Here is a 26,953-nt window from a genome sequence, read left to right on the forward strand (position 1 = left end):
GATTTGCATATCCACTTCCACTCCTTCCTCATTTGCATACAGCAAGAATGGCGAGCGGGCATCCCACAGACAAATTCAGTTTCATGTATCAACCAGACACGCACAAGAGGTACGGGGCACACATGCACACTCACTCACTCACTCACTCACTCACACACTCACCCACTCACTCAGACACACGTTCGCACAAACACTTTACATGCCCGAGTTCCTGGTGGCCAGGTAAGTTGATTTTAATGGAGGTGCACTTTAGGGTTTTATTTATTTATTTGTTCATCTTCTCCGTGGAGAAAGATGACTTGCCGGATGTGAAGTGATAGAACGGCTCTGTTTTTACGCACATTCACCATAGCATAGTCATTATTGGCTACTCTGTTCTTCAGCCTTTCCGTAGTGTTGCTGTGGCTGATAATCTTGTTGTAATAAAAGAAAAGTAAAATCTTAGACAAATTTGGTGACTGCATTTAATGCCACACGAGGTCTTTCAAGAGATCCAGGCCTTCTTGTGCTTTCCTGTCAGTACGTGTGTTTGATGTTCCTCTGACAGTTTGTTTTTCACTGCGTATACATTTGAGGTTTGATTGTTTATAGTCATGCTTGCAAATCCTTCAGATAAATGACTTCTTGGCAATCTGAGGGATTAATGTGATGTGTTTGTTTCAAAATCTTAACCATTTTCTTTCCACTTGACATTGATTATATTCCTTGCCCCTCAATTTTTTCTCTTTTTTTCTCCCTTCATCCTTCTCACCCTTTTCTTAGTAAAACCAGGTTATCTTCAGCCATGAATCCAGTCTACAGCCCTGTTCAGCCTGGTACCCCATATGGAAACCCCAAGAACATGGCCTTTACCGGTAAGATACTCACGCACTTTTATCATGAACATGTTTCTAAAACTTATACTAATGGATAAAAGTCTGAGTGTACTTAAAGAAGCATTATGGAAGTTTTACAGCCAAAACATGTATAGAAATAATAAATTTCTATTTCATACATTCTCCTGCAATGCCCTGGTCCTGTAGAATGAACCCTGGCATTTTTCTATGATTGCCTGTTTTTCTGTAAAATCACAGAAAAACAGAGCTGCTCGGGTCGAGCAGGCTGCTTCATGCGCGTTCACGCTCCGGCATAGCCCGTAGCATTTGCTATCCGCAGCTTTAGTCTTTGTCGCTGTTCCTAATGCCTAGTGACAAAGCTAGCTACATTTCTGAGGACCCTTAGCTACTTTCTGTAGAACTTTCTTTTAGATATTTCCTGCAAATTAACAACAAAATAGCCATTTTCGCTCCGAACTGTTCTTTGAACATTGTTTCAACTGTCATCAAGGATATAAATGGTACAGATACAAAGTACGGCACTGGCGCTTTAGCTCACCTAGTAAGACGTCTGTCTCTTGTGCTTAAGACCCGGGTTCGAGGGTGGATGTCAACATAGTTCAGTTAGAGTTTCTTTTTTACATTAATGGTATATTTTTTTACAGTAAGATGCCCAAATTTTTATTTGAGACTCGCCGAACGGCATTGAATTCACAGATAAAAAAGATGTGGGTTCAACTTTCATTTTGGAACAATTTTTCAAGCAAGGGAAGGGAATGATCTGAGCATGCAGGAGGACCGACCCATCGTAAACCTTTGTCGGCTGTGCTGAAGAGAAAGGTACAGAACCAAATTATTTAATTAATTAGCTGCGTGTTCTCCTGTCTTCTGTCCTCCGGGCCACACACACACACACACAAGGGACTGTCTCAGCTGTTGTTTTCGTTAAGGAGTGTGCACGTACAGCATGCGTGCCTCGTGCACGAGCCTACTATTGAAGCTGTCGTTACGCTTTTGGCTTGAGGGGGCAATCGCGAGCATAAAAATTCAAAACTCCGTAAAGTCCCGTTAAATATTTTAGTACTGCAGTGAGGTTACCACCAATGCATTTTGTGTTAACCATAGACAACATCCATGACTCTTACATGCTTAATTCTCATAAGGCTTTATTCAAAAAGCAAAATAACTACTGAACAAAACTTGCTATGACTGTAATACTTAAAATGTGTTCACTGGATAGAGAAAGTTAGACAAAAGAAGGCAGGAAATCATAATGTAATGTGTAATAATGATGTTTTATTGTGTTATTTTATCTTTACCTGAGCTTTCCAACAGACACATAAGCATCACCTAATGTCCACGAAGTGCAGTACGCAGCAATTAGCTGCTGCTGTTATGGTGGATGGGTGTGTTTCCACCGACCGCAAAGCATCGCGTTTTGGACATGTCCCAGAAGTATAGAGTTGCATCGTTTTGCAACGTTTATGCTTCGGGTCTATTTTATATGCTACGCTACCAGAAGGCATCAAGGTCAGCAACTCAGACTCAGACATCATATATATGTAGACGCCCCGTGGACTGGTGCTACTTTTTGGAGCTGCCATAGTGGCCGGCTGCCATCTTGGATGGCTCTCCATTCGCCCCCACCGCATTCGTTTCTTCTGAGGAAGGTACTTACCCAAATAAAAACGTGTTTTGTCAAGTTTTTTCACAAAATCAGACACAAGGTTGGGCATGATAATTAAAATATAAGTTAGGGCGGCAACAAACGATTATTTGGATAATCGATGAATCGGATGGGGTCTCGACACGATTAATCGATTAATCGGATTACATGGGGACATTTTTTAAAAACTGCTAGGGAAATGTTATTTCTCTCCTTCCTTCACTTTATTAAACACAACATTATTAGAAAACAGTTCAATAGCAGAAAAACAACATGCCATCACCTAAATTGTCTTATAAGGTGTATAGACAGAGACCCTAAGCTACTGTGACCTAAAATGCTTGGTCCAAGTTAAATAGCTTAAAGAGCAAGTCAACCCCTACCAGAGTCTAACTCCACTCCCACTTCATGTTTGAAAAATGCAACACGTGCTGTTGCCTGGCAGACCGAGAGGGCGGAGCCGCTAACAAATACACACACACTCAGGCTCACGACAGCATTGTGACATCATAATGTACCAGTTTACATCATAGCATACTTCTTAGCCAATAGCGGTGGCAGATTTAAATTAAAATACAGTGCAGAGTTTTTACCTGACAACGGCACAACACTGCCAGTTTTAGGCAGAATATTTAAATTTTAACTAAGATGCACTGAAGTGCCAAATTTTTGACGACACGTGTCTGCAGCACGATTAGACACTTGTTTATTTAGTTTATCAGCAAAAAAAAAGTTTATTTGGGGGTGACTTGCTCTTTAAGGACAATTCTCATCTGTTTTGTTTGATCTCATCTGTAGACATTTATTATAATTGGGGATGTCAAACAACTAATTTTTAAATGTAATTAAACATAGGCTGTGAATTAATCAAAATTAATCACTATTTCCAAAAATGACTGAAAAAAATACCAAATAAAACAAAAGTAAATGAATGCCATCCTCCTTGCGATGATGCCCTGGGCAACTGCCATAAAGTCACATCAAGAAATGCTGCTGATCATTAGGCCACATGAATGCAACTGAACCCAAAAATATATTAACCAGTATACATATACAGTATAACTGCACTCTCACACAACACGCCTGCAGCAACAGTTAGGACTCCTCCCTCCCTTTTAAAAGCGTTTTCGCTTCCGAGGTCATTGTGGTTGTAAAACCACACGCTAGTAGTCTGGCCCCGGTGTGATCAACCACTTTCTGCGGGAATGTGACGGCGGAACCGGTTCGCAGCAGCTCGACTCGTCGTCCCCCCCCCCCCCCCCCCCATCTAATAGCGTCGCGCTTACGATTTTATAGACTTTTTTTTACGAGCTTAGGGCATGTCTAGCCTGTGTAATAATCCAGGGCTTGGGTGAATCACTTTTGAAAAGTTTTTAACTTAACCAGACACAGAGCTCTCTCCCTCCTCGCTGATGATTTCGACATGCTTGCGTTTAAGATGCTGCATCATCACTGTAGTACTCCCGTGCCATGCTAATTCTGACCTACAAACGTTGCAGGTAACGAATGTCTTCGCCTGATTTAACTGAAAATGCTCCCAAACTTTAGAAGTTTTTACTTTTTCGGGTCTCGCTGCTTTTGCCATGTTCCCATTCCAAACACCTGCCGGCTCTCCCTCGCGCCGATCTGACTTGCTCTGGTCTGTGCGCAACGCCGGGGGGGGGGCACGGCTGGGGGCTTTTGGAAGAGTTGTGCAACACAACGAATCGATGACGCAATTCGTTGCCAACGCTTTTAGTAATAGATTTTCATCGAATTTATCGATTCGTTGTTGCAGCCCTAATATAAATGTAATTAAACTAAATAAATTTTAATATAAAATCCCATCAGGTAGGCTAGAAAGGTCAGTAGTAATCCCACATGATCTGTTTTTAGATGTACGCCGGTTGTTGCAACCATAGGCTGCACAAAACAGACTGTTGCTCACTCTGCATTGACTAGAGAGTGAGGAGACCCATCCAGTATGGCGGTGACCCTGTTACGCTCTCCAACGCCCAATAGGGTGTCTACGTATTAATGTCTATGAATTAAGACTGGAACAGACAGCTAATTCTAAATGTAAAGATTGTCTGCGTAAACCTGAACAGGTCCAACCCAGTCTGACTGTGAGACCGGGTTGACGCGTCACGCTTGTGCGTAATCATATAGGTGCATTCTGAGCTGAAGAGGATGTGAGATTCTGGGATTCTCCTCAGACAGGCTCAGGGATGCGACGCCACATTGGAGACAGGAACAAGCACAATTCAGCCAAAGTTTCATAATCAGGGAACATTTTCTAAGTGACAAGTCTCTCTGAGAGACAGGGTTTGGAAAACGCTCGCTTCAGTCGGAGGAATCTTCCTGCATGCGCTCTGGTTCTGCGACGCGCTCCAAGCCCCTCTCCACATCTTCAGCTCGCTGTGCACCGTACGTATGTGCTGACAGTGAGCTGCGCTGAGCAGTGTCCAGCTTAGCTATGCGATGTGCGTAACGAATAAAATGTCAGTTTGTCTGCATACGTCGGGGTAATTCTTTCTATTCTTTCTCCGTCAAAATAAACGGCCAATTACGGGAACTGTCCGGTCAACACAACACAAGCCCTGCTTTTAACTGTTCTGTTTTCTTGTGAAAATTGTTGCAAAGAGATATAATTTAACTTGATTAACACCAGAGCCATATCTCCGTCACTGTAAATGAGGGAAAAACAAATTGATCGGATCCTTTTCTGACCTTCCCCACCTACAAAGTTTAATTACAACAATCAAACGTGACAGAGCCTGGATTTGTATCCTGAACAGTCTAAACATGTTTTAAAAAGAAACGTATGACAAAAGTGGCATCTGCTCAGTAAAACCACCAACAGGGCGAAAAATATCAAAATATTGTAGGCAGACGGGCTACAACTTCTGGATCCATTTTATATAAATCGTTTTATTGATTATCGTCTTATGAAAGATAACTTTGACGTACACGAGCGACCGGTACTGGCTGCTGTCACCTGTTGTGATTGGTTAAAGCAGCTCTCTGCTGTCTGAGGGTAGGCCCCGCCCACAACACCGCGGCTGCTGTGGCTTCCAGTGTTTTTTTTACTGTGGGAAATGGGTAATAATGGCTCTTTAATGGGAACAGGTTGCCGACCCCTGGCTTAACTAATCAAAAAAATTGTGATTATTTGTGACACCTCAGTAGCTGAATTTAAATAACAGAAAACAACCACAAACCTTTGGATAAATGCTGCCATCTTTCTCCTTGCTTGTTATCATGTGAAATACTGAAATCACATGTGGTCTTGCAATTCTCTGGTGATGTGATCTCACAAGATCAGCTGTGTGGAATGCCATTGTTGCGGGGTGCTGGAACAGAGACTCGGGCAGGGTAGAGGGCTCTGATGGGAGGGGATGTGGCACTGAGCTTGAGGGGAAGTGTGTCTGTTATAATATGCACTGCTTATTAAGTTTGGTGGAAGGCCTGGGTTGGAGTGCTTGTGTCTCCTTGTGTTTTCATTACTCAGTGATTTTCTTCAACTTTCTTTTTCTTTTTAAAAAGCTTAAAGTTTACTTGGTTGCTATGTTTATTAACTGTTATGTTTAATGTTCTGTCTACCTTTAACCAGTCTGAAGTAGCCTCAGAAGCTAACGTGCCGCTGTCTCTGGGTTCACTTCTTATCTGTGTTCCTGTTCTCGACCCGGCTTTAACACCGGGCATGGCAACCTTGTTACTAGGTCCCACATTCTGTTAGATCTAACTGGGTCATCTGGTGCATGCTGCAGCTGATAACCCATTTAAATAAAATGCTAACTCTGCTTCGTGATTGGTGTGCTGCTAACATAAGCACCTTCTTATCATTTATACCATAATGGACCTTTTTTTTTTTAAACCTGAGTCTTAATGTTACTGACTGACATACTCTTCTGTGAACACATGGATGTCGGTGTTCAGTCTGACCTTTCAGGCAGAAAATTGAGTACAATAGAACCACATACAGAAGCGGACTGATTTCCATGGCCTTTTGCTCAGTAGGCATCTTTGTATGTCACTGCCACTCATGTTTACTATGTAATGTATGAATCAACCACTAAATTCCTGTTCTAATAGGTTCTGTGTAACTAAATGGATCAACCCTCTTTACTTCAGCTCCTCTCAGTTCCTCCTCAAATACACCAAACTGCCTTTTTAAATGTTTTTATGCATATTAGTTAACAGAATTGAGTAAATGCAACTCGAGTTTAGGGTTGACATCGAGCATCGATTGGAACCGGTTCCAACTGTTAGTTGTTCCCGGAATTGTTCCGTTTTTTTTTTAATTCCTAGTTTCGATTCCTAGTATGCCGACGGAAGAGGACTCTGCGGCCGATCTCAGTGAAAAATAAACGTGATCTGCAAATTCTGATCAACGCTTTCTAGAGCTGATCACACCAGCTGTCTGTGTGCAGCACCGAGTCCCCCTGCCCCCACCCGGCGTGCAGCGGCCAAATATAAACAAACGCGTCTGCCGAACCTTTACTCCATAATGTAAACTTTCACTTCTGCAGCGAAAATGTGCCGGAGAGGAAACTTGTTAAAATACACTATATATATATTAGGGCCCGACTGATATATCGGCCGGCCGATATAGGGGTCATTAACACTATCAGCTATCGGCCAAAAAGACGGCCGATATGGCCGATATTGCGCTACCTATCCAGCAAATGGCGCTAGCTTTATGAACTCATGTTGTGTGGCTCCATTCCTCGGGGGGTAGAGCCACCGTCACAGCACACAAGCAGCGGGGCAGCAGAAGCAATTCGGTCAAGCAGGGAGGACGGTGATGAGGTAAATCTTCAGTTTTAAGCATATTTGTTGTGTCAGTGGTAAGTTGAACGGTAAAATAAGCAATGACAAAAGTATGTTTCCCCTCAACATGCTTCCTAAGTTTATTGTGTGCCTCGTGGCCTCATATTGAAAAGTTAACCTGAAAAAATAAAATAAAACTGCCGCAGCATTACGCTCTATGCAGAGCTTATGCTGCTTTCCCTTTAGTCATGCAGGGCAGTAAGTAAGAAACATTGGCCTTTTTCTGGTAGACATTCTGGAATATTCTCATCTTTAGCAGTCTTTTCAAACTCACGCGGTTCACCCACGGCTCGCGAAAAAAATAGTGCAAACGCCGAAACGATCGCTGCACTGTGTGGGCGGAGCGCCGGCGCGCAGCGCTTCGGCGGCCCATGTGGCGTATAGAATAGGATAACAAGGGCGACGAATGAAGGCGGTCCCCGTTTCGCGGCGCTTTGGCTGCACACGACGGTTGTCGCAGCTGAGGACGGGCGAGGGGGGGTTGGCAACAAAGCAATGAAACGCTGTGCAGGGAGTCCCCCCTCCTCTCCCTAGCTGGGAGAGGAGTAGGGGGCGGTAATACGAGAAAATAAACATTCCTCTCTAAAGTAGAATAAATCTATTGTATTTTTTCAGCCTTATATTTTAAATAAGGCTTATATATTGCCACATACTAGTCATTTAACATATCTTATTTTTATTTTCCTAATACTGTCAGCTTTGGAAAGGATCAAAACACAAAAGTGTAAAACTCCACAGACTCAGAAAACAAAAAACTTGAATGTTAGATTTATACTGTAGTTTGTGTGTTCTGTTCTTTTTGAGATTGCAAAATAAATCTTATTTGCATTACTTGGAAACCCTAGTGAGTTATTGAGACAGTTCTTTGGTGCGTAATATAGAAATAAGTTGGCATCAAAAAGGCAGAGAATGAAGGGTTTAATCTTAAGAACATTTGTATTTATTTCTTTTTTGTGATGGAGATTTATCGGCCATTATATCGGCTATCGGCCTTTGTTAAAAAAATGTATATTGGTATCGGTCCCAAAAAAAGCATATCGGTCGGGCCCTAATATATATATATATACCTGTTCCATAGCTAGAATAACACAACTTTGGTTATAGTATAGCGAACGGGGCCCTGAGCTTGAGATATATATATATATATATGGAAAACTGTATTACCTGAGGAAACAAGCAATACAAAGAAATGCTAATTAACCCACTTACCAATACTTGTCTGTATTTTATATAAGCGGTGCCTCCACTTAACAGGACCACAATAAAGATGTAGTACCTTGTTAAGAAATGTTACACTTTAAACATTTTTGTTACTCAGTACTTTTTAACCCTCAGTTCAACATACATGAATATCACACAGTTTCTTTGTTTAACTGAACTTTAGTGAAGAATTTAAACAAATAATAAATCGTTATAAACTGTAAACAAGAAAATATGTAATATTCAGGACAGGGTAACGGCGTTCCGATGCACTCAGCTTGCGACTTGCAAAGGCAACAGGTCTCAGACCTTGTGGGTATTCTCAACACAGCTCCTAATCCATCCATGCTGGCATCTACATGCAAAATGTATGGCTTGGTGGGATCCGCGAATGCCAACACAGGAGCATGTATCAGACAGTCAATGATCAGTTTGAACGCTTCATGACAACTCTTGAGACCAGCCCTCTCCAAATGGCTCAGATAACTTATGGTACATTGTAGAGGAGTCTTTAGGTGTACCTTTCCTGCACTTTTGAGTTGGTGGATAACCCTTAGTGAGTTCGGTTAATAGACGTACATTGAAAGAATAATTGGCAATAAATCGGCAGTAATAACCACAGACCCCCAGAAATTACCTCAATGTCTTCAGGTCTTTGGGCTCTGGCCAGTTCTTGATTGCCTCTTCTTTTTCTGGGTCAGTAGCAATACCTTGCTTAGACACAATGTGGCCTACGTATTTAAGTTGAGACTGACAAAATTGACACTTGTCAATGGACACTTTAAGGCCAACTTCTTCCAAGCGGTCTAAAACTTTCAAAAGACGCTGCTCATGTTCTTCTAGGGTACATCCAAACACAATGATGTCATCGAGGTAGACTATTACTTGGAGGAGATGCGTGTCACCAACGGCCTTCTCCATTAACCGTTGGAAAGTTGCAGGTCCCCCATAATTCCCTGTGGCATGCGTTCAAACTGATAGAATCCTAAGGGACATATGAATGCTGTCTTTTCTTTGTCCTCCTCTGCCATAGGTATCTGTAGTATCCACTTCGGAGATCGAGGACAGAGAACCATTTACTCCCTGACAGACAATCCAACGCATCATCAATCCTCAGAATAGTATACTGATCCGGTATAGTGCACTGGTTCAAAGTCCAATAGTCAATGCATATCCTGACAGCTCCACTCTTTTTACACACCACCACGATGGGTGAGGTGAATGGGCTGCGGGATTCTTTGATAATGCCATTATATTGAAGCTGCTGTGTTTTCTTACATCCTCAATATCAGCTGGTGCCAGACGTTGAAATCTCTCACAAAAAGGAGTGGATTCGTGTAAGCAAATGTTGTGTTCAACGCCAGTTGCCAATCCCATGGCCCAATCATTTAGCGAAAAAAACTTTCCGTCTCTTTGATAGTTCACTACAAAATCTGGTTTTCCACTCTTCAGGTATGGGTGATTCTCCAAAATCAAATAACTCTGGACCAATTGTGTTGACTGGTGAGTTAAGTACCTCAGGCAGGACAACTGCTTCAACTGCATGCATTTCAGCAACACTGGTGCCTAACTGTATGGAAGTTGGCTTCTTGGTTTCATTTTGCAAGAGCACAGTGAAACAGTTGGTGTTAATAGCACTTTCAGTAAGGACAATTGGCTGCACCAACACTCCAGTGGGAAGTTGAGACCAAACAGGAACTTTCACCAAAATAAGCTCTTGTGGGCTGGATGCAGTGTGCTCCACTTTACACTTGGCATAGCACTTCTCTCCAGGAAGCAAAGAAAGCTCCCCAGTACCTTGCCACTTTAATAGACCCATTATTTCGCCTTCTGTCCTGTCCTGCTGGCTTTGGGCCTGTATCTGTTCATACATAGCTTGCACTCTAAGGGACTGTATTTTATAGTCATTACCACTTTCTTTTGAAAGCTGAAACAATCGGTGGAAAAGGAAAGCATTGGTCCCCACCACAACTGAAGTCTCATGTCCATATGGTGGTTCAGGGCAGATGAGGGCAAGTATGTTGATGGGCCCCTTTACTCCCTCCAGCTCCTCTGGAAACTCCATTTCCACCACAATATACCCTTGGTAAGGGTATGCTGCCGTAGACAATCCCCACAGAGCAAGGCTTGAAATGGGGTGGACCGGAATACTGAATAAATGTGCATTATGCCAGTCCTCAAAAATGATATTCACTGTGGATCCAGAGTCCATCAGTGCGTCACATGGGATGTCATTTATTTTAATGGGAGCTACAGATGAGGGTCCAACTAGCCCCTCAGGTAAATTGGGACCTTTTGCTGGGACATGTGCTGTGTTTACAGTAGCTACATGCTCTTCCTGGACCCTTGCACACTCTTTTGTATCTTCTGGGGTTCCCCTCACTTGTTGAATCAACTTTTGGATTACTTTTTGTGAGTTTTCTGTAGCAGTACATTTTGATGAAATATGCCTGTTCTCTCCACATCTGTAACAGAAAAAAATCACTGGCAGTCTTTGCAGGATGTGTTTTAAAATGAGCAGGTTTGTGACATACGTCTACTCTAACTTTGTACCATTCATTGTCGCCTTTGGGGTTAGAATTTACAACCATAACATTCAGCTGCTGCTGCAATGCTTGGACCTCTTTTCTTTAAGACTGTACTTCACTCGTTTCACTTTTGATTTTCTTCTTTTCTTTGGACCCGTTGTAATGCTTTGGTTCAACAACAGTCTCAGCTGTTTTATTCATGTGTTTCTTTAACTTGTCTTTGAGTTCTTGAATTTCACTTTGAAGATCGGTTGTTTGAGGCTCTTGCTGTTTTATCTGTGGTCACTGCACGCACAAACTATCGAGGTGCAAGTTTCTTTTGACTTTGTCTAGCCTCTTCTCTGCCTTCTTCCTCTCTTATCTCTTTCAGGAGACTCAAAAATGGTGGCGGACTGTCACGTTTGCCTCTCAAGTTCAGCTGAAGAAGCATGGGATCTGACTCAGTGGCCCCTTTAATGAGCTGCTCCAGACTAGCATTTTCTGCAGAGTTAGCTGGTAGCCCTCCTTTTTGCACAACTTTGTTGAGTGATCTCTCCAATCTCAGTAGAAATTCAGATAAACGCTCACCAGTATTCTGGTATAGTGATCTGAACGAGAGGTATAGCTCTTCTCCTGATTCACAGGATCCAAACGTGTTCTCTATTGCCTGAATGTACTCTGAATGACTAACTTCAGGATTCGACATTCGAACTGCTTGTATGATCTCCAACGTGGGACCTTTCAGACTCTTGACAATTTGTCTTCTTTCCTCTTCATTTGAGCATTCACACTCTTCAGCCATGCTAGCTTGTTCCAGCCAATGGTCTAAGTACTCTTCACCAGGTGGAGTTGGGCTTACTCCTGAAAATGTTCTTAAACGACGGTAGGCATTTTTATCTAAGCTTTTATGGGTGTGCTGTAGTACTTCTCCCACAGCTCGAATGATCGTTTCTGTGTGAGTGTCTATTTGGGCATTGGACTCATACAATTTCTGTAGGTCACCCACTGTTTTTCCTTCTTCCTCCAGAATTTTTTTTTTGTTTGACTGCAAAGTCATCAGGATAAACATCTTTCTGTTCTATCACTAATGTCCAAGTTTCTCCTCTTGGTGCAACTATTTCAGTTGGAATTCGTGAGGAATCAATATTTTCACGACACTCACACAAAACTGTCAACGTTTGTTGTTCACTCTGGAACATTCTGCCTCAAACTCTCACTATGCCCAAGATTTTAATAGTCTCAAGTGTTTTTTCAACATTCATCTTCATCTTCATGAACCCCATACACCATCAGCGCACGGGAAATGTTAATTCCCTCTCCCCGACACCAATTTTTTTACTCAGTTTGCGGATCGCCACTCATTTTGCTTCTTGTCATAAACTACCAACAAATAAAAAAATAAAAAAACGTATGTGTGTGTGTGTGTGTGTGTGTGTGTGTGTGTGTGTGTGTATAATCACTTGAGGCAAACACTGAAATTAACTTGGGCACAACTAAAATATTACTTTCTCAGTTAAATGTAAATGGGAAAATTTAATTACATATCTTTTGATTTATCCCAGCAGTGCCTCCATTTGTGTAACACCCGTTCCGTAGCCAGAATAACACGACTTTGGTTCTAGTATAGCGGACGGGGCCCTGAGCTCGATATATTTATGGAAAACTATTACCTGAGGAAACAAGCGATACCAATAATTGTCTGTATTTCATATAAGTGGTGACTAATATGCAGTTTTATACTTAACCTTTTTTTTTATTGGGTTTTTATTAATAGTTCTAATGTTGTAGTGTTTTTCCTTTCCTACTCCTATTTATTCATATTTACATAACATGTCCAAATGTTGACACAATCTTACTTAGCTTAAGCTAAACTTTGCCTGGGCTACACCAGTAATAATAAATAACATGTTTTATTTCCTTTCTAAATTATTTCTGTAGAGTTTTAATGTTTAAAATCTGTTAATTGTTACTGAAAGCAGCTACATTTAAGTTTCACTTTCTGTTCTGACTGAATGGCTGCTGCACATGGAGGTGTAGTTCTCAGTCATCCTGGACATGATCATCCTGAGAGTTTTAGCTGAAAACAGCTGGACGTTTCTGGATATGTTGGAGACATTTAGCCTCTCATCCCAGAGGCTGCTTCCAGACTTTGGTTGTGGTCAGAAAAAAACACACTGGTTGTGCTGCAAGTCTTTTTCTTTTTTTCTCCAAAACATGTTTTTGCCTAAATGAAGGTGATGTTATTGTTCATAGAATTAAAATTCATGTTAAAGTTAAGATTATTTCATGAAGTAGGACCTGTGGTTAGCTAGCTCATGTAAAACATGTCATGTCTTGAAAGAATCGCAATCGGGAATCGATAGGAACCGGAATCGAAACAAGGAATTGGAATCGGAATCGTTCAAAATCAAACGGTGCGTAACCCTACTCGAGTTAGGGTCTATAATACAGGATTTTCCCCACTAATCTGAACCAGCCACATTTTCAAACCTCAGCACCCAAACTACTCAACACTTTGGTTTAATCTGAGTTTCATAGTTGATCTTTCCTTCATACGTTAACAGTCTTGAGTACAAATAATTTAAAAAGTATTTTTAAATGAACAACTTTTTAAATAATTAAAATATAACAAAGTAAAAGAGTTGCACTTATTATTTTTAATCCAAATATTCCAAAATGGGAAGAAAGTTGAGTCAAAACTGATGTTCATTCTCTGTTAGTTGGCGTATAATTAATACAATAATATAAATGCTAATTGAGAGTTTTATTGTTGCACACGCCAGAATGGGGTTGTATCTACATGTCTGCTGAAGGTTGTTTGATTCAGCAACACTTTTGTGCAAAGTGAGACTAAAAATACATGAAACTGAATGCTGGAACATCAAGATCTTCTAAATAAACGGCCATAAACATGTTGAATCATCTTGGCTTCCTTTTGCTGTCTTAATACTGATATGTAAAAGACCTGCTACCTCTGACTTGTAGATGAGCATACAGCAGCTGAACCTGCATAAAGCAAAGGGTAGAAGAAGCCATTAAACAGTTCATCTGTGAGGCTGTGGGTCAATAATGGCAAACATGGAGAGCTGCCTTTTCCTTGCTTCTCCTCTTTTCCTCCAGTCTGCACCTGTTTTTCTTCATCTCTTGCTGCTTCTTTGTGTTAAAACTCCACAGCATATAAGAGTGTTTCCTCAGGTCAGAACATCTTTGTTTCCCCCTGACGTGTGATTCATGACGCACACAAGTGTGTGTGTGTGTGTGTGTGTGTGTGTGTGTGTGTGTGTGTGTGTGTGTGTGTGTGTGTGTGTGTGTGTGTGTGTGTGTGTGTGTGTGTGTGTGTGTGTGTGTGTGTGTACCCCCTTCGTGTATTTTTATGCATTGCTAATGTTTCTGAATTTATCTCCTCCCACAGCATATTGGCAGGTGTGTCTGGTCTGCCAAATCTGTGGATGCAAGACACATTCAGCCGACTGTTATTGCTGCAGACATTTTTCTAATGAGTGCCATCTGTGCACATCCTGCTTCAAACCAAATACTGCCTCATGTGCATGCATGTGTTGATGTTCTCTCTGTCAATGAAACTTCTGTTAACGCTTTTAACCTCTTACAGGCTATCCAGGAGCTTATCCGGCCACAGCTCCCACCTACACTCCCAACCTTTATCAAACGGGAAGTCCTGGGTATCCGCCAGGTGAGCTCTCACACACCAATATGCCGATACTTGTTCTGTTAAAGAAACGAAGACAAATTCTGTGCAAAAGATGTCACGGTTGATTTTTTTTTCCTTACTGTTAAACCACATGAATATGTGTTTTGTATGACCAAAGTCAGTATGAGAACATACTTTAATGTAAATGAGTTTTTATCATTTTAACACAAATTTTTTCACATGAAATATGTCATCTGCACTTATAATATATTTAAAATAAATCATGAGTATTGACAAAATTCTACCAAAATACAACATTAAGTGAGTTAAAGTACTGCTACTTAAGTTTTCCGCTCCTCCGTTCTACTGGTTGAAAGTAGAATTACAACTGTCATAAACAACCCTGCCGCAGCCTACTTTAGCTAGCGCTAACACGAACACGAGCCAACTGATTTTCAATAAGCAACAAAGTAAAATGAACCACACTGCTGACTAAATATTATTATTACTTAGTCCAGTAGCAACAAAGCCAGGTCACCATCAGTCCGTGAGTTCATAGCCTCCTTCAGCTTCCTCAAACAAATGGGTGCCACGGCTGAAATCCCACCTCCACCCCTCCACAGGAGATATACGGAAGCTAAACATTCACGGAAGAAATGTTTTTCATTCCCACCCCTAGCCATGATGCCAACAAAAACGACAAAATTCTTCTTATGCGTTTAATTGATGGCCTGCAATTGGACGCTCCTACAGAGAAACCTTACATATTCAAGCACGTGAACGCACACAGGTGCTCACATGGTGCTCTCATAAGTATGGATTTGGGCATTTTCAACACATGTCTTAAGGCTGTGGTTGACACTAAATGCACTGTGATTTATTATCGCGTGATTGTTCAGCAAAACAATGTTGATTTTATATTTCCTCATGATATTTAGCTACTGTTGTATTGTTGTGTGTCCCCTTTTTTCACTAACAATAAAGTTTTTAGTATCAGGCATGACATTAAAGCAGAAGCTTTGATGCTCCACCTGAGAGTTAATTTGTAAGAATTGTCACCAGCAAGCTAATTGCTAGCAATTATATGAGCTACTGGCAGAGTAAACAGCTATAAAGCATGGAAGAGACCTCCCACTACTGTTCTTACCCAAACCACAAAATTGTAAAGTGCAGTTTCTGGTCATCAAAGGGTGACAGATTGCTGTCTAATGTGAAGTTGCTCAAGTTTATGGCTCAAGAATCACCTAAACCAGTTTGAAAACAATAGCTTAAAGTGTTAAAAACTTTTTAATCAGTGTATTTACATGCACATCAGAAAACTGAACTTTTAGCCCTAAATAGGCCGACTTTTTATTTTTTTATTTTTCATCTGCTTCATTTCTGCCAGTGTTTGTTTACTATTTGTGTTGCTATGAGCTAACTGAAAGAATGCCGACACAAAAGGGCACATGTCGCCACCTACGGTACTGGAGTGGAACAAACTTCATTTGAGAGCTTGGTTTTCTAACGTACATGTAAATTAAGATAAGTATGTAAACGCACTGTGTGTGTTTAGTGATCAGCAGCTGTCAGTGGCTGTATAGCTGCAGATGCATTTCTGCTGGGGTTCACTGTCTGGTGCCTGAAGCAGATTTGGGGGGCAGTGTTTTATCATTTGAAAACTGCAGAAGGATAAATTTCTGTCCAGGATCATTCTGATTGTTGTTTAATTGTATGGCAGTGAGGATTAAGGAAGAGCCTACGTGATACAGATTAATGTTTAAATATCATTATTAAATCTGAGTACACACAGGAGCATGGTTTATAAAAACTCAAGGAGGAAATGTGAGATGTAGTATTTTAATACTACTCAAACGTTTGGTTTGAGTTCAGGATTTCTGACCTTTTTGTATAAAATGGTGTATTTTATCTATTACAGTCATATTATTAAGAAGGAGAACAAATTGTCTGTGAACAATCTAATATAAGCTTGAAGATAGCATTTTATTAACAGGAGTAATGAGACTACTTCCATTGTTTCCTATTCTGTAGAGTTTAGAGTGTCTGACAGAAGCAGGAGGGGCGTTAGATTGTAATCTGCGTCTCTTCTGAAGCTGCACCTCCTCACCCCCTCCCTCAGTTGGGTTTCATGTTTGAGACGTCTAAGAAAATATCAGCTCTGCTTAAGCGCAGCTCGCTCTGCTTTGTTCCAGCAGAAACCTGAACCTCTTTGTTGAGCTCGTGCTGTTTGATTGCAAGTTTCATTCTGTGCTTTTCATGGAGTGTAAAATATAGATCCATTAAAAATGGCCTTTTTCTCCACCTTCTAGACAAACATGAATCTCTTAACAACCCAGCTGTGGTCTGATTAGAATGTGATTTGGTCATAATTCTCCAAGACCGTAGACAAACTGTTTTCTGTCAGCAGGGCTTTTGTGTGATTGTCAACACCATTGTTCTTTAATGCCCTGCGTGCATGTTAAAGCACGCATGTGCACACACATACTCAAACATACAAGCACAGATGGACTTTTAGCCAGGGAGCAGCTCAGCATCTCTTTGTTCCCTTGTCCTTGTGTGAGAGAAGGGCTTTCATAAGCTCAGCAGCAGCTAGCTAGTAGCATGTTTGACCTTCAGGCTCCTCCAGGTGGCTGCTCAGAGGTACTGCAACCCACAGAGGCAAAAAACACATGAAACCAAATGCCTTCACTCTCCTCTACCATCTTTCTTCCAGCTGTGTGGATGTAGAGCTTGTGGCGAAATCAATCTGGAGTTCTTTACAATTGAATCCGATTAGTGTTCTTAAAGAAGCTGCAGGAAGTGTAAGGAGATTTCAGCACAAAGAAAAAAGGTGCTGCAATCAAATCGTCTGTTTGAATCTTGCTGAATGAGACTTAAAGAGGGGAAAAACAGGCTTAGATTTTTTTTGTTATTATTATTGAAATCCCCTTCTAAAGACGGCACCAGTCCCCATCTGGTGGGCTTTACAGGAAATGCAGACTAGTGTAGAAAAAATGTTTACTGCTGCTGAAGCACCACACTCACTCCTCTAATTATTTCACTTCATTAAGTTCTGAGTTATTTTTATAAAACAGTTAACACTTGCTGGGATTTATCGTCAGAAGTCCCTTAAGTGTTGTGATGATGGATTATGGTATAGGAGTAGTAGCTAACGTTGAGAATCTGGAGGTTACGTTACTGCTGATTGCTGGGAAGGATGAACTCGTAGTGGCAGCTGACAGACAGTGATGACCTGACGCTGCAGGTTCAGCATCTTATCTGATTTCTGTCACCTTTATTGCTTAAAGACGCAGCATGCAGCATATTACTGTTTTTATCCAGGAAAACGCGTGAAATGGAATGATTAAGACACCTTTTCTGATATAGTTCTCATTAATAACAATAGTCATGTTTCTTTCTACTATTGTTTTCTCATGTTTTCTGCTCAAAAACAAGAGTTTTATTAAAACTGCCTTTTCTTTTCTTTTTAGGATACACTCCTGCAGGAACCCCATACAAAGTGCCCCCCACCCAGTCAAATGGAGCACCTCCTCCCTACACCCCCACCCCCACCCCGTACCCTACAGCCATGTACCCCATCCGCAGTGCCTACCCTCAGCAGAACATCTACGCACAGGTAGGCGCGTTAGCAGTAAACCAGCGTTCCCTTGTTGGTGTGGGCATTTCTTCGTTCATTAAAATTCAGTGACTCCACATGGCCCACGCAAAGCAGGGTATCCGCGGGGTCTTAGAAAGTCTTAAAAGTCTTGAATTTGGTGAAAGGAAAATTAAGACCCTTAAAAGTCATAAATCGATTTAGTAAAGTCTTAAATTTGGTTCGTATTGACGTGATTTTAAAATATGTTCATCTCATACTTGCAAACTTGACGCTTTTGAGCGAAAATTGCTGTTTATGAAACCAAATGTGTTCACGTGAATCAAAGAGTTTTTGTTTTAGGGAAGGTGAGTCTTTGGTCGGATTTCAGTCGCTCTTTGGAGGAATCAGTTTCAGAAATATGAGGAGAGTTCATCCTCTTCACAAACCATCTTTTTTAGTGCGTCACGAGTTGCCATTTGACCGATCACAGTCACGGAGACAGCTAGGGAAAAACACGCTTCAGTAGCCAGTATCACGGTGCCACCACTACTGTCGCTTCAACATCTCGCTGCGGCTGGAGCTTAAAGTTCGTAAAATCATCAAAATCCCCTCCAGACACGTCAGTTTTTTTTTGGGGGGGGGGGTGAGTTCAAGTGTTGGTCAAAAACAGCTTTCCCAGTAATTAGACAGGTCCAACCTAACCTAAGGAAGACTGTGACAGACAAGGTGCTGTGGTTGTTGTTTCAGGTGCATACAGGCTAAAACCCTTTAGACACGTCTTCCCTACATGTTATATAAGAGATTTGAAATCAAGAAGAAAAACTTGCAAAACAGTATGGATCTGTTCTCGATGAGATGTTATTAGTGGAAAATAAACATAAATAGATCTAAAGATGTTCCTGGTACTTTTACCATCATTCTGTTGTGGAAAGCCAGCACAAATATTCAGTGAAAACGTTTAAAAGCTGCTTAAACCTTCATTATTTTATAGTGGGCCTGTCTATATTTATGAAATCAGTTGATTGTTTAAAGTAACTGTAGCTAAAGTTACTCCGAGCCACAGTAGAAGGTCCAGCCTGAGTTGAGCTGTGGTAACTGCAGAGGAACTGAGAAACAGCATTAAACCTTTTGCTGTTTGTTTGTTCAAGTTTAATTCAAATAGAACATGTAAGACATCAATTATATAATAATTGTATGTAAATGTACCAGTCATGTTAGAGGTAAAAGACAGAATAGATTAAAAAAATAACATTTGAACTATATCTGGTTACATTGAAGCGTCACGTCCCACAGTGAGCAGTCTCTGTCCCACATTTGGTGAGTTTGGATCTGGACATCCTACTTAAGAATGATTACAGTCATTTGGAATATTTTCAGATGTTTTAATGTTTGGTGTTTTGTGAATTATTTTCATAATAATAGTTAATTATTATATGATGATTCCTAATCATTATCTGATTAGTTATTTCAGTTTATTATATTTAGTTCTCTTGAACAGTAGGACCGGTAGAAATTGCTTGCATTTTGCAAAAACATCACTTAATTTATTTATTTTTTAAATATTGTCAATAAAATAAAAGTATATAAATGTCAGAGGTCACTACAAAACCCACTGTAGAATAGATGCACATCTGCAGCACGTGAGGACCTTGTTTAGGGGGAGTTAATTTAGGTGTCACTTTTTTTACCCAGTTCGTGGCTATGAAAAATAGATGCATGTAAACTAAAAATATATTTATTTTGTTCTTCAGTGCGCGCGGTTTGCATTTTTGTACCACCTGACTTTACGTATTACTTTACGTATTATTGCTACAGCCTCGCTGTCCCGGATGTGACGTAACCCAACATGAAGTGAAAACGAAGCGATGCAGTATTTAAAAACGATATATAAGTGTTTTAACAGTTGATTAGTTCTTTGTTATAGTCTTCATTTTATTTTTACAAGGTCTTAAAAAGTCTTGAAAAAGTCTTAAATTTAATTCTGAGATTCCTGCATATACCCTGCAAAGGTTAGAGCAGCAGAAGTCTTCTAGCTTTCACTGATCTTGTTAACTAAGAAACGGTGCTTCTATTTTATCTAGCCGTGGATCAGGTGGCATCTGATTAGCAGAAAGAGGTGTTTTAATAGTGTTGGAGTTGAAGGTTTTCTGCACATTTATAAAGATGAAAACGTCCCCGTCCAACACCTGAAGTATTAAAACTTTGTGTTGTTCTCCTGACAGGGAGCGTATTATACCCAACCAGTGTACGCAGCTCAGCCACATGTGATCCATCACACCACGGTGGTGCAGCCCAACAGCATCCCCTCCACGGCCCTCTACCCTGCCCCCGTCCCCGTTCCTACACCCCGCAACAACGGCATGCCTGCCATGGGGATGGTAGCCGGGACAACCATGGCCATGAGCGCAGGTAGGACTAATACTACCCAGAGATTACCTGTGTAGCAGCCATGTTTAAGATAGTAAGATGGTTATGATAAACCCTGTTCACATTCCTGGTGTTGTGTCTGTGTAGGGACCCTGCTGACAACGCCCCAGCACGCCCAAATCGGAGCACACCCAGTTACCGTGCCAACCTACAGGCCCCAAGGGACACCTGGTTACAGCTACGTACCGCCTCACTGGTAGAGCCCAATCCACCCATCATGTGAGCGTTTGTCCTGGGAGATGTCTCCTCCACTTGTCTCTTCTTCTGTTGTCCATCCTCACAGTTCTACCTTCTTCTGAATCCATTGTTCCCCTTTCCCCTCCAGATCTGGAGTCCACCATCGTATGCAACTGCTCAAACGTAACACGAGCTCCCAGCAGTAACCACGAGAACTCGGCACCTGTCTGCAAGAACAAAACTAAAGTGCAACAGCCACTTTACTATAATTGTGATTACGCGACATTCTCTAATATTTTTACAAAAGCTGCTTTTGTTTTAGTTTTTTCTCTTTTCATTTGCCAACCAGTCATTACTTTTATTTTGAAAGATGTTTGAATTCCTCGTAACTTTTTATTTTTTCCTTTGCCGTCTGTCATCGGAACTCCAGAAGAACTCTCGACCAACCGCGGGTGTCGGTCGCTCCTGCTTCTCTGTGTGTGGGTGTGTGTGTGTGTGTGGTCCCGCCTGCTGGGCTCAGCTGGTGGGAGAATATTGGGCACTTACTTCTTCGTCATCATCATCCTCTCCATCAGTCTCTACAATGACTATTGACTAATGCTGCCAAATGTTCTAACAACTAGATATCAGCACAGGTTTCCAACGATTTTATGCTCTTTTTTTTTGACACTTAACACTAAAATGCTTCAACTTCTCCTTTTTTACTTTTGCTTTTCTTTGCTCTCCATCTTTTTCCTGCCTGATTTGATCCATTCTTTTTTCATTTTGATTTCGGTCATCTTCCAGCATGTCTCCAACCGTCTTGGCGGCTCGCTAACCCTAACCCTCGTGTCTTACTGTTTTCCCATTGTACCAAGTACGCACTAAAGAAACCCCTTCAGACTACAGTCTATGCAGGCTGGTATGTCATGACAAATTTTAGCTAGAGAACATTTCAGACTTGTTTGGCTCATGTGTTATTGTGATTATGCTAAAATTAAAAAAATAACAAAAACATGCACACATACACACACGCCTGGGTTCTTGTGGCGGGACAAAACACACTTAGTGGCACTTACTGAACAGAACCTCCAGTTGGAACACGAACACGACCGTGGATTTTTAGGGGTGGGCGTGGCCTAGAGTGAGCAGAGAAGGCGTTTAAAGGGAGAGCTGAGGAGGGGGTGACAAAACCACGGGCGCTGCTTTTGTTTTGGACATTCATTATATGATTAATACTTTAAATCTACTGTCGTTCAATCTCCTTTTCTCTGGGCGAGGACTGATAATCAAACACAAAAGAGATTTAATTATAATGATAATAATAAGTCAAATTAGTAGATTTTAGTTTAATAGCGGAACAACAAAAGTATTGTAAGATGTGTCCAAAAATATAAAACTGTAATTAAACAAAAAAAAAAAGACATGGAGTTTAATGATTCTGCAATCCAACTTGGGCTCATCGGTGCTCTCTTGGTGGAGATTTTGGTGCGAGTTCGGAGATGGCTAGCAGGATCCCACGTTTAGGCACAGCCTGTGGCATTTTTCAGATCTTACACACAGTCAAAGAAAAACCAGATTAACGTTTAAGATCTGTAGGATGCAGATTGGTATTACGTTAAGCATTTACTGCACGGGTAATGTGGATGAGGTGGTTTGATTATTGCAATAAATAAAGAGGTAATGCCTCCAGCTCAGCGTACGGTCATTATTTTATCAGCATTCTGACTAGATTCTTTTAGCATTACCTAAATACTGATCCGGAGGCGTTTTACAGAGCCTTCCTTCCATAATTCATGCTAAGAAGTTAAGAACATATCAGAAGTTTGGGGGTTTGAATAGCATTGTGAGGAAATATTGCACAAAATAAGATAAAAAAAATAAACACTTGACTATACTATTATGATTTAATGCTAAGGAACAGGTACTTAGGCTTTGTAGTGCAAAAAACCGAGGACTTTGTATCATAATTAAAATAAAACAAGGTTGAGTGTTAAGGCGTTCTTAGTCCAGATGTTTGTACACTAGTAGGTTCAAGTTATTGCATTAAGCCGCTGTCGGAGGAAAACCACCGATATTTGACGTGGTAAAAAAACAATTACGTGTATTTTATATGAATGAAGTGGTGGATTAGGAATGAAAAGTTCCAGACCTGTTGGGATTCTTTTATATTTTAAACGAATGCTTTAAATTGACAGAAAAAAAATTATAATAGGATTTTCCTGCGACAGCTGTGACATTTCTCCACATTAGGATTATTTAACCAGCCACTCTGTCAGTATTTTTGATTTAATCGTTATATCTGTTCTTTTTATCTTATCTCCCTTTGGTCAGTTGAGCATTATGGGTATGCATAAATATTCAGGTGTCTTTCACTATAGCATTGGATTTCTAGGTTTAAAAGAATAAAAGGAAAACATGCAGTATATTTAAACAGCAAGTGGTACAGTAATGTATTTCTAGCTACGCATGGTTGCATCAGTGTGGCAGCTACTGTTTGTGCTTTTAATATTCTTTATTTTTACTTCTGCATCTGTCCTCTGCATATCTTCTTACTGTGAGAGGAGAAGTCTGTAAATAATGTGAGGAATCGTGGAATTTGTCATCAGAATCCCACATTTGTGTGAATTTACGGGCAGGGAACGAGCGACGCAGCAGAAACAGACTTTTCAGTTCATTCCTGCTCCTTCAGTGCATCAGGTGATGTCTCGGGAAAACCCCTAGTTTCCACGCCTCCCTCCTTTTTTTATTTCCTGTGCCATATTTCACCAATCGTTTATTAAATATTAGTTTCTTCCTATAAATAACTGATGAGCTCTGAGTCCTTGTTTTGTCTTGCTTAACGTGAATTCTGTGTTTTCCTGTTGCCGTCTTCTTTCTCCTGTCGTTAGGTCACATGACCTGTCTTTTTATCTGATTGTGTGAATACGATGTCGATCTGTGCCGTTTTGCCTCCTCCCAGACGTTTAGTCTGATCCAGTTTGGGGATGCAAAATGACCTCAGGTCATATGTTCTGTTCTACACTTCTTGGCTCCTCCCCTTTTCTGACAGTTTTTTATTGTTTCGGTGCTGTCAATCTGATCTTTTCACTCCATTTGAAAAGCAGTTTTGTTAAATTAGATGACGATCTTTATTTAAAAAAAATTTTATGGTGGAATTCTACATCATTTAAATGCATTTTAAATAGTCCACTGACCTGTTTCGAACACTAGATGTCACTGGTGACAAAGTCTGGAAGTGGCATCTCCTGAGGGCTTTGAGCCTAAACTATAAAGTAACTTGGTCTAATTAGCATTTTTATTTTATTGGGTGTCATCTTTTCAGTAGTGAGAATTTTGGGGGGAGATTCTGAAACTTTATCATTCATATTTCCAGAAAACTCAACTCAACAAATACAAGACTCCTACTGGTGTATTTGTTGTAGTTGTGAGTTTTTTGACTGTGGACCAACACTCTTAAACTTTAATTCCCCCTGTAGAAAGAGGCAGATGCACAGAACCTAAGAGGAGAGAAAATGGCTCCTTAAAATCAGAATTTTCTTTGCAAGAGGGTTTCACTGCCTCTCTTAGTGTCGCTTTTGTAGTTCAGTTTCTACTTCAGTGAAAATGGGTCGTTGCACGTCTTCACGTGTTCAAGGAGGAAAGTTTGTGTGCAAAGTTGTCTTAATCATTGATCCTTCTTTCCTCTTCATTCATCATCCTGTCTTCTGTAACATTTCCAGACCTGGAAAGGTTTAAAAGACAATTGCTTTCCTCTGTTTTTCTTCAATGTAATTTAATCTTGAACATTTTCACTTAAACCGTGAAAACGTGACCTGAAGCTTTCATTCCACTCTTCCCTCTTCTTTCTCTTAGAATTTTTTATTTATTTTTATTTTTTTGCCTTTCAGTTGCAGAGTTGTTGTTTTTTTTTCAGTAAAAATTACAACACTACTATTAAAATGAATAGTAGGCTCTTAAATGTCTTTGATGTTCTGCTGCAGCTTTTTTTTCCTTGTCAGAGACCTGTCTTTGTTTGATTTGACACTAAATGTGATGCAAAAAGTGGAAAAAAAAAATATATTTCCTCGTCTTCCAAACAACACAAACTCGTATTCCTAGCGGATCGAGTGGTAGGAACAACCCCATCTTTGGAAGTTTTCGTTTGGTACCCAGTTTGCACATGCTATGGTATATCTGTTACCGTAAGGTTGTGTTTGAAACTGAAGCCCAACGTCTGTTCAGCGTTGAGAGAAGTGAATTGTATGTTAGCTATTTGGTCCAGAGTGACGGACCTGCGTCAGGCTTGTGATATGAAGTGTAAATCTGTTTTCATTTTTTCTTTTTTTTTTTTTTATGTATTTTTGTTGTTGTTGAGGTTTTTTTTAAAGATCAGTTAGTGATCTTAGTACTATAACTAAGCCAAGTTTGTAATTGTATATTTACTGTAAAATGTAGAACATTGAATAACTATTAAAATTTTCCTATAAAAGGAAGTATTTTTGTAGAGTTTATTTTTTATATTTATATAATTATCAGCAATGCACTCCACCACAGTGGTGTGACTATACAACTGGTCATTTCAATTCAATTCAAAAATACTTTATTAATCCCAGAGGGAAATTGATTCGAGTATTGTCTTATTTATTTATTTTAGCCTTGAAGTTGCTTAAAGTGGAAAATTTCTTCAACGACACAGTCTTAAGCACGAGTGGGCAATCCTGGTCCTCGAGGGCTGCTAATCAGCATGTTTTTAGTTGTTTCTCTGCTTAAGCACACTTGGTTTCTGCTGGTGATTAACAGGTTGCTGCAGAGCCTGATGAGCTGCTGGACAGGTGATTCATCCAAGTGTGCTGGAGCAGAAAAACAACTAAAACATGCTGATTAGCAGCCCTCAAGGACCAGGATTGCCCACCCTGATCTAGAGGCTGAATAACGTCCACAAGCTCGGAGTAGAGTTGCTCCTCATCAAAAGAAGTAATCTGAGATGGTTGGGCCATGCCACTTGGCCTCTGTAGATTTTCAGGCACTGGGAGGAGATCCTAGGGCTGTAAAGGGATTATTTATACTCTCTGATCTGAGACTGTTGTAGGGCAGTGGTTCTCAATCCTGGTCCTGGGGGGCCGGTATCCAGCATTTTTTAGTTTTAACCCCGTTTCAAACGCCTGATTTCAATCAGCAGGTACTTAACATGCTTCTGTAGAGCCTGATGGATGGATCTTCACATGTGATTCAGCCACTGAAGTGTGTTGGAGCAGAGAAACCACTAAAACGTGCTGAATACTGGCCCTCCAGGATCGAGAACCCTGCTGTATAGTGTCAATGTGGTGAGGGATGTCTGGAGTCTGGACAACTTGGATAAGAGACAGGGAAAATGGATGGGTGGGTGGGCCACACAGGAAAACCTTGACTTCTGTTGCAGACTTCTGCACTCGTGATTCTTCTTGTGGCCCAAAATTTTCAATTTGTGGAAGACTGCACTTTCATTTCTGCTTCTGTCAGCGAACATCCAACCGGATTGAGCAATAAAAACACACTGACACACCTCTTTAGTGTACAATGCCCCACCAAACACAGACACACATGCCACAGAAATGAAAGGGTAGTCTTATTTAACTTCTTAAGACTAAAATGGTAATGGAAACATAGAAAATGTTGAATTAGGTTGCAAAGGACTATTGTAAAAAGACGAGTTATTGAAAAAGTCATCACTTAGTTACTTCAAGCCTTCTCTAAGTTATGAATCCAGAACATGTTTGATTCTCCACATTTATAACAATGTGTTGTTTTCCAGACTTATCAGGTATTTTGAATAAAAACATACTTTAATTATCTTTGTGGGAGTTTGTCTTTAGAGAAACAAAAATATATTGAAGTTTGGTTTTGCATTTGAATAAAACAAACATTTGACAATAAACCATTTTTAATGTTTTAGATGCAAGAATATTTGTATGAACTGTAATCTGTCAGTTAAACATCTTGGTTTTCCTGACTCCTAGGAACCTGATCAACTACACTTAATTAAAGAGCAAGTCACTCCCATATCTACTTTTTTTCTGATAAACTATATAAATGCGTGTTAATCGTGCTGCAGACACGTGTAGTCAATAGTTTTGCAGTTTAGTGCATTTTAGTTAAAATTTTAATTTTCTGCCTAAAACTGTC

The 26,953-nt window shown here is 40.5% G+C and overlaps 1 protein-coding gene across 3 annotated transcripts in view; it reads left to right on the forward strand.

Annotated features, from left to right (window-relative positions):
* fam168a (family with sequence similarity 168 member A) overlaps positions 1 to 25,284 on the forward strand; it is a 51,999-nt gene extending 26,715 nt beyond the window's left edge. For 2 of the 3 annotated variants that reach the window (XM_015951683.3, XM_054742741.2), the window contains exons 2-8: positions 2 to 109; positions 763 to 854; positions 14,611 to 14,691; positions 18,120 to 18,265; positions 20,449 to 20,635; positions 20,741 to 20,872; positions 20,979 to 25,284. In XM_015951683.3, coding sequence (XP_015807169.1) covers positions 48 to 109; positions 763 to 854; positions 14,611 to 14,691; positions 18,120 to 18,265; positions 20,449 to 20,635; positions 20,741 to 20,853 — 681 coding nt within the window. In that variant the 5' untranslated portion in view covers positions 2 to 47 and the 3' untranslated portion in view covers positions 20,854 to 20,872; positions 20,979 to 25,284. The remainder of the gene's footprint in view (position 1; positions 110 to 762; positions 855 to 14,610; positions 14,692 to 18,119; positions 18,266 to 20,448; positions 20,636 to 20,740; positions 20,873 to 20,978) is intronic. The other variant, XM_015951684.3, reaches the window with a different exon arrangement.
* The last annotated feature ends 1,669 nt before the right edge of the window (positions 25,285 to 26,953 follow it).

The sequence above is a fragment of the Nothobranchius furzeri genome, chromosome 13 (assembly GCF_043380555.1).
Source record: "Nothobranchius furzeri strain GRZ-AD chromosome 13, NfurGRZ-RIMD1, whole genome shotgun sequence".
In the NCBI taxonomy this organism is placed as follows: domain Eukaryota; kingdom Metazoa; phylum Chordata; class Actinopteri; order Cyprinodontiformes; family Nothobranchiidae; genus Nothobranchius; species Nothobranchius furzeri.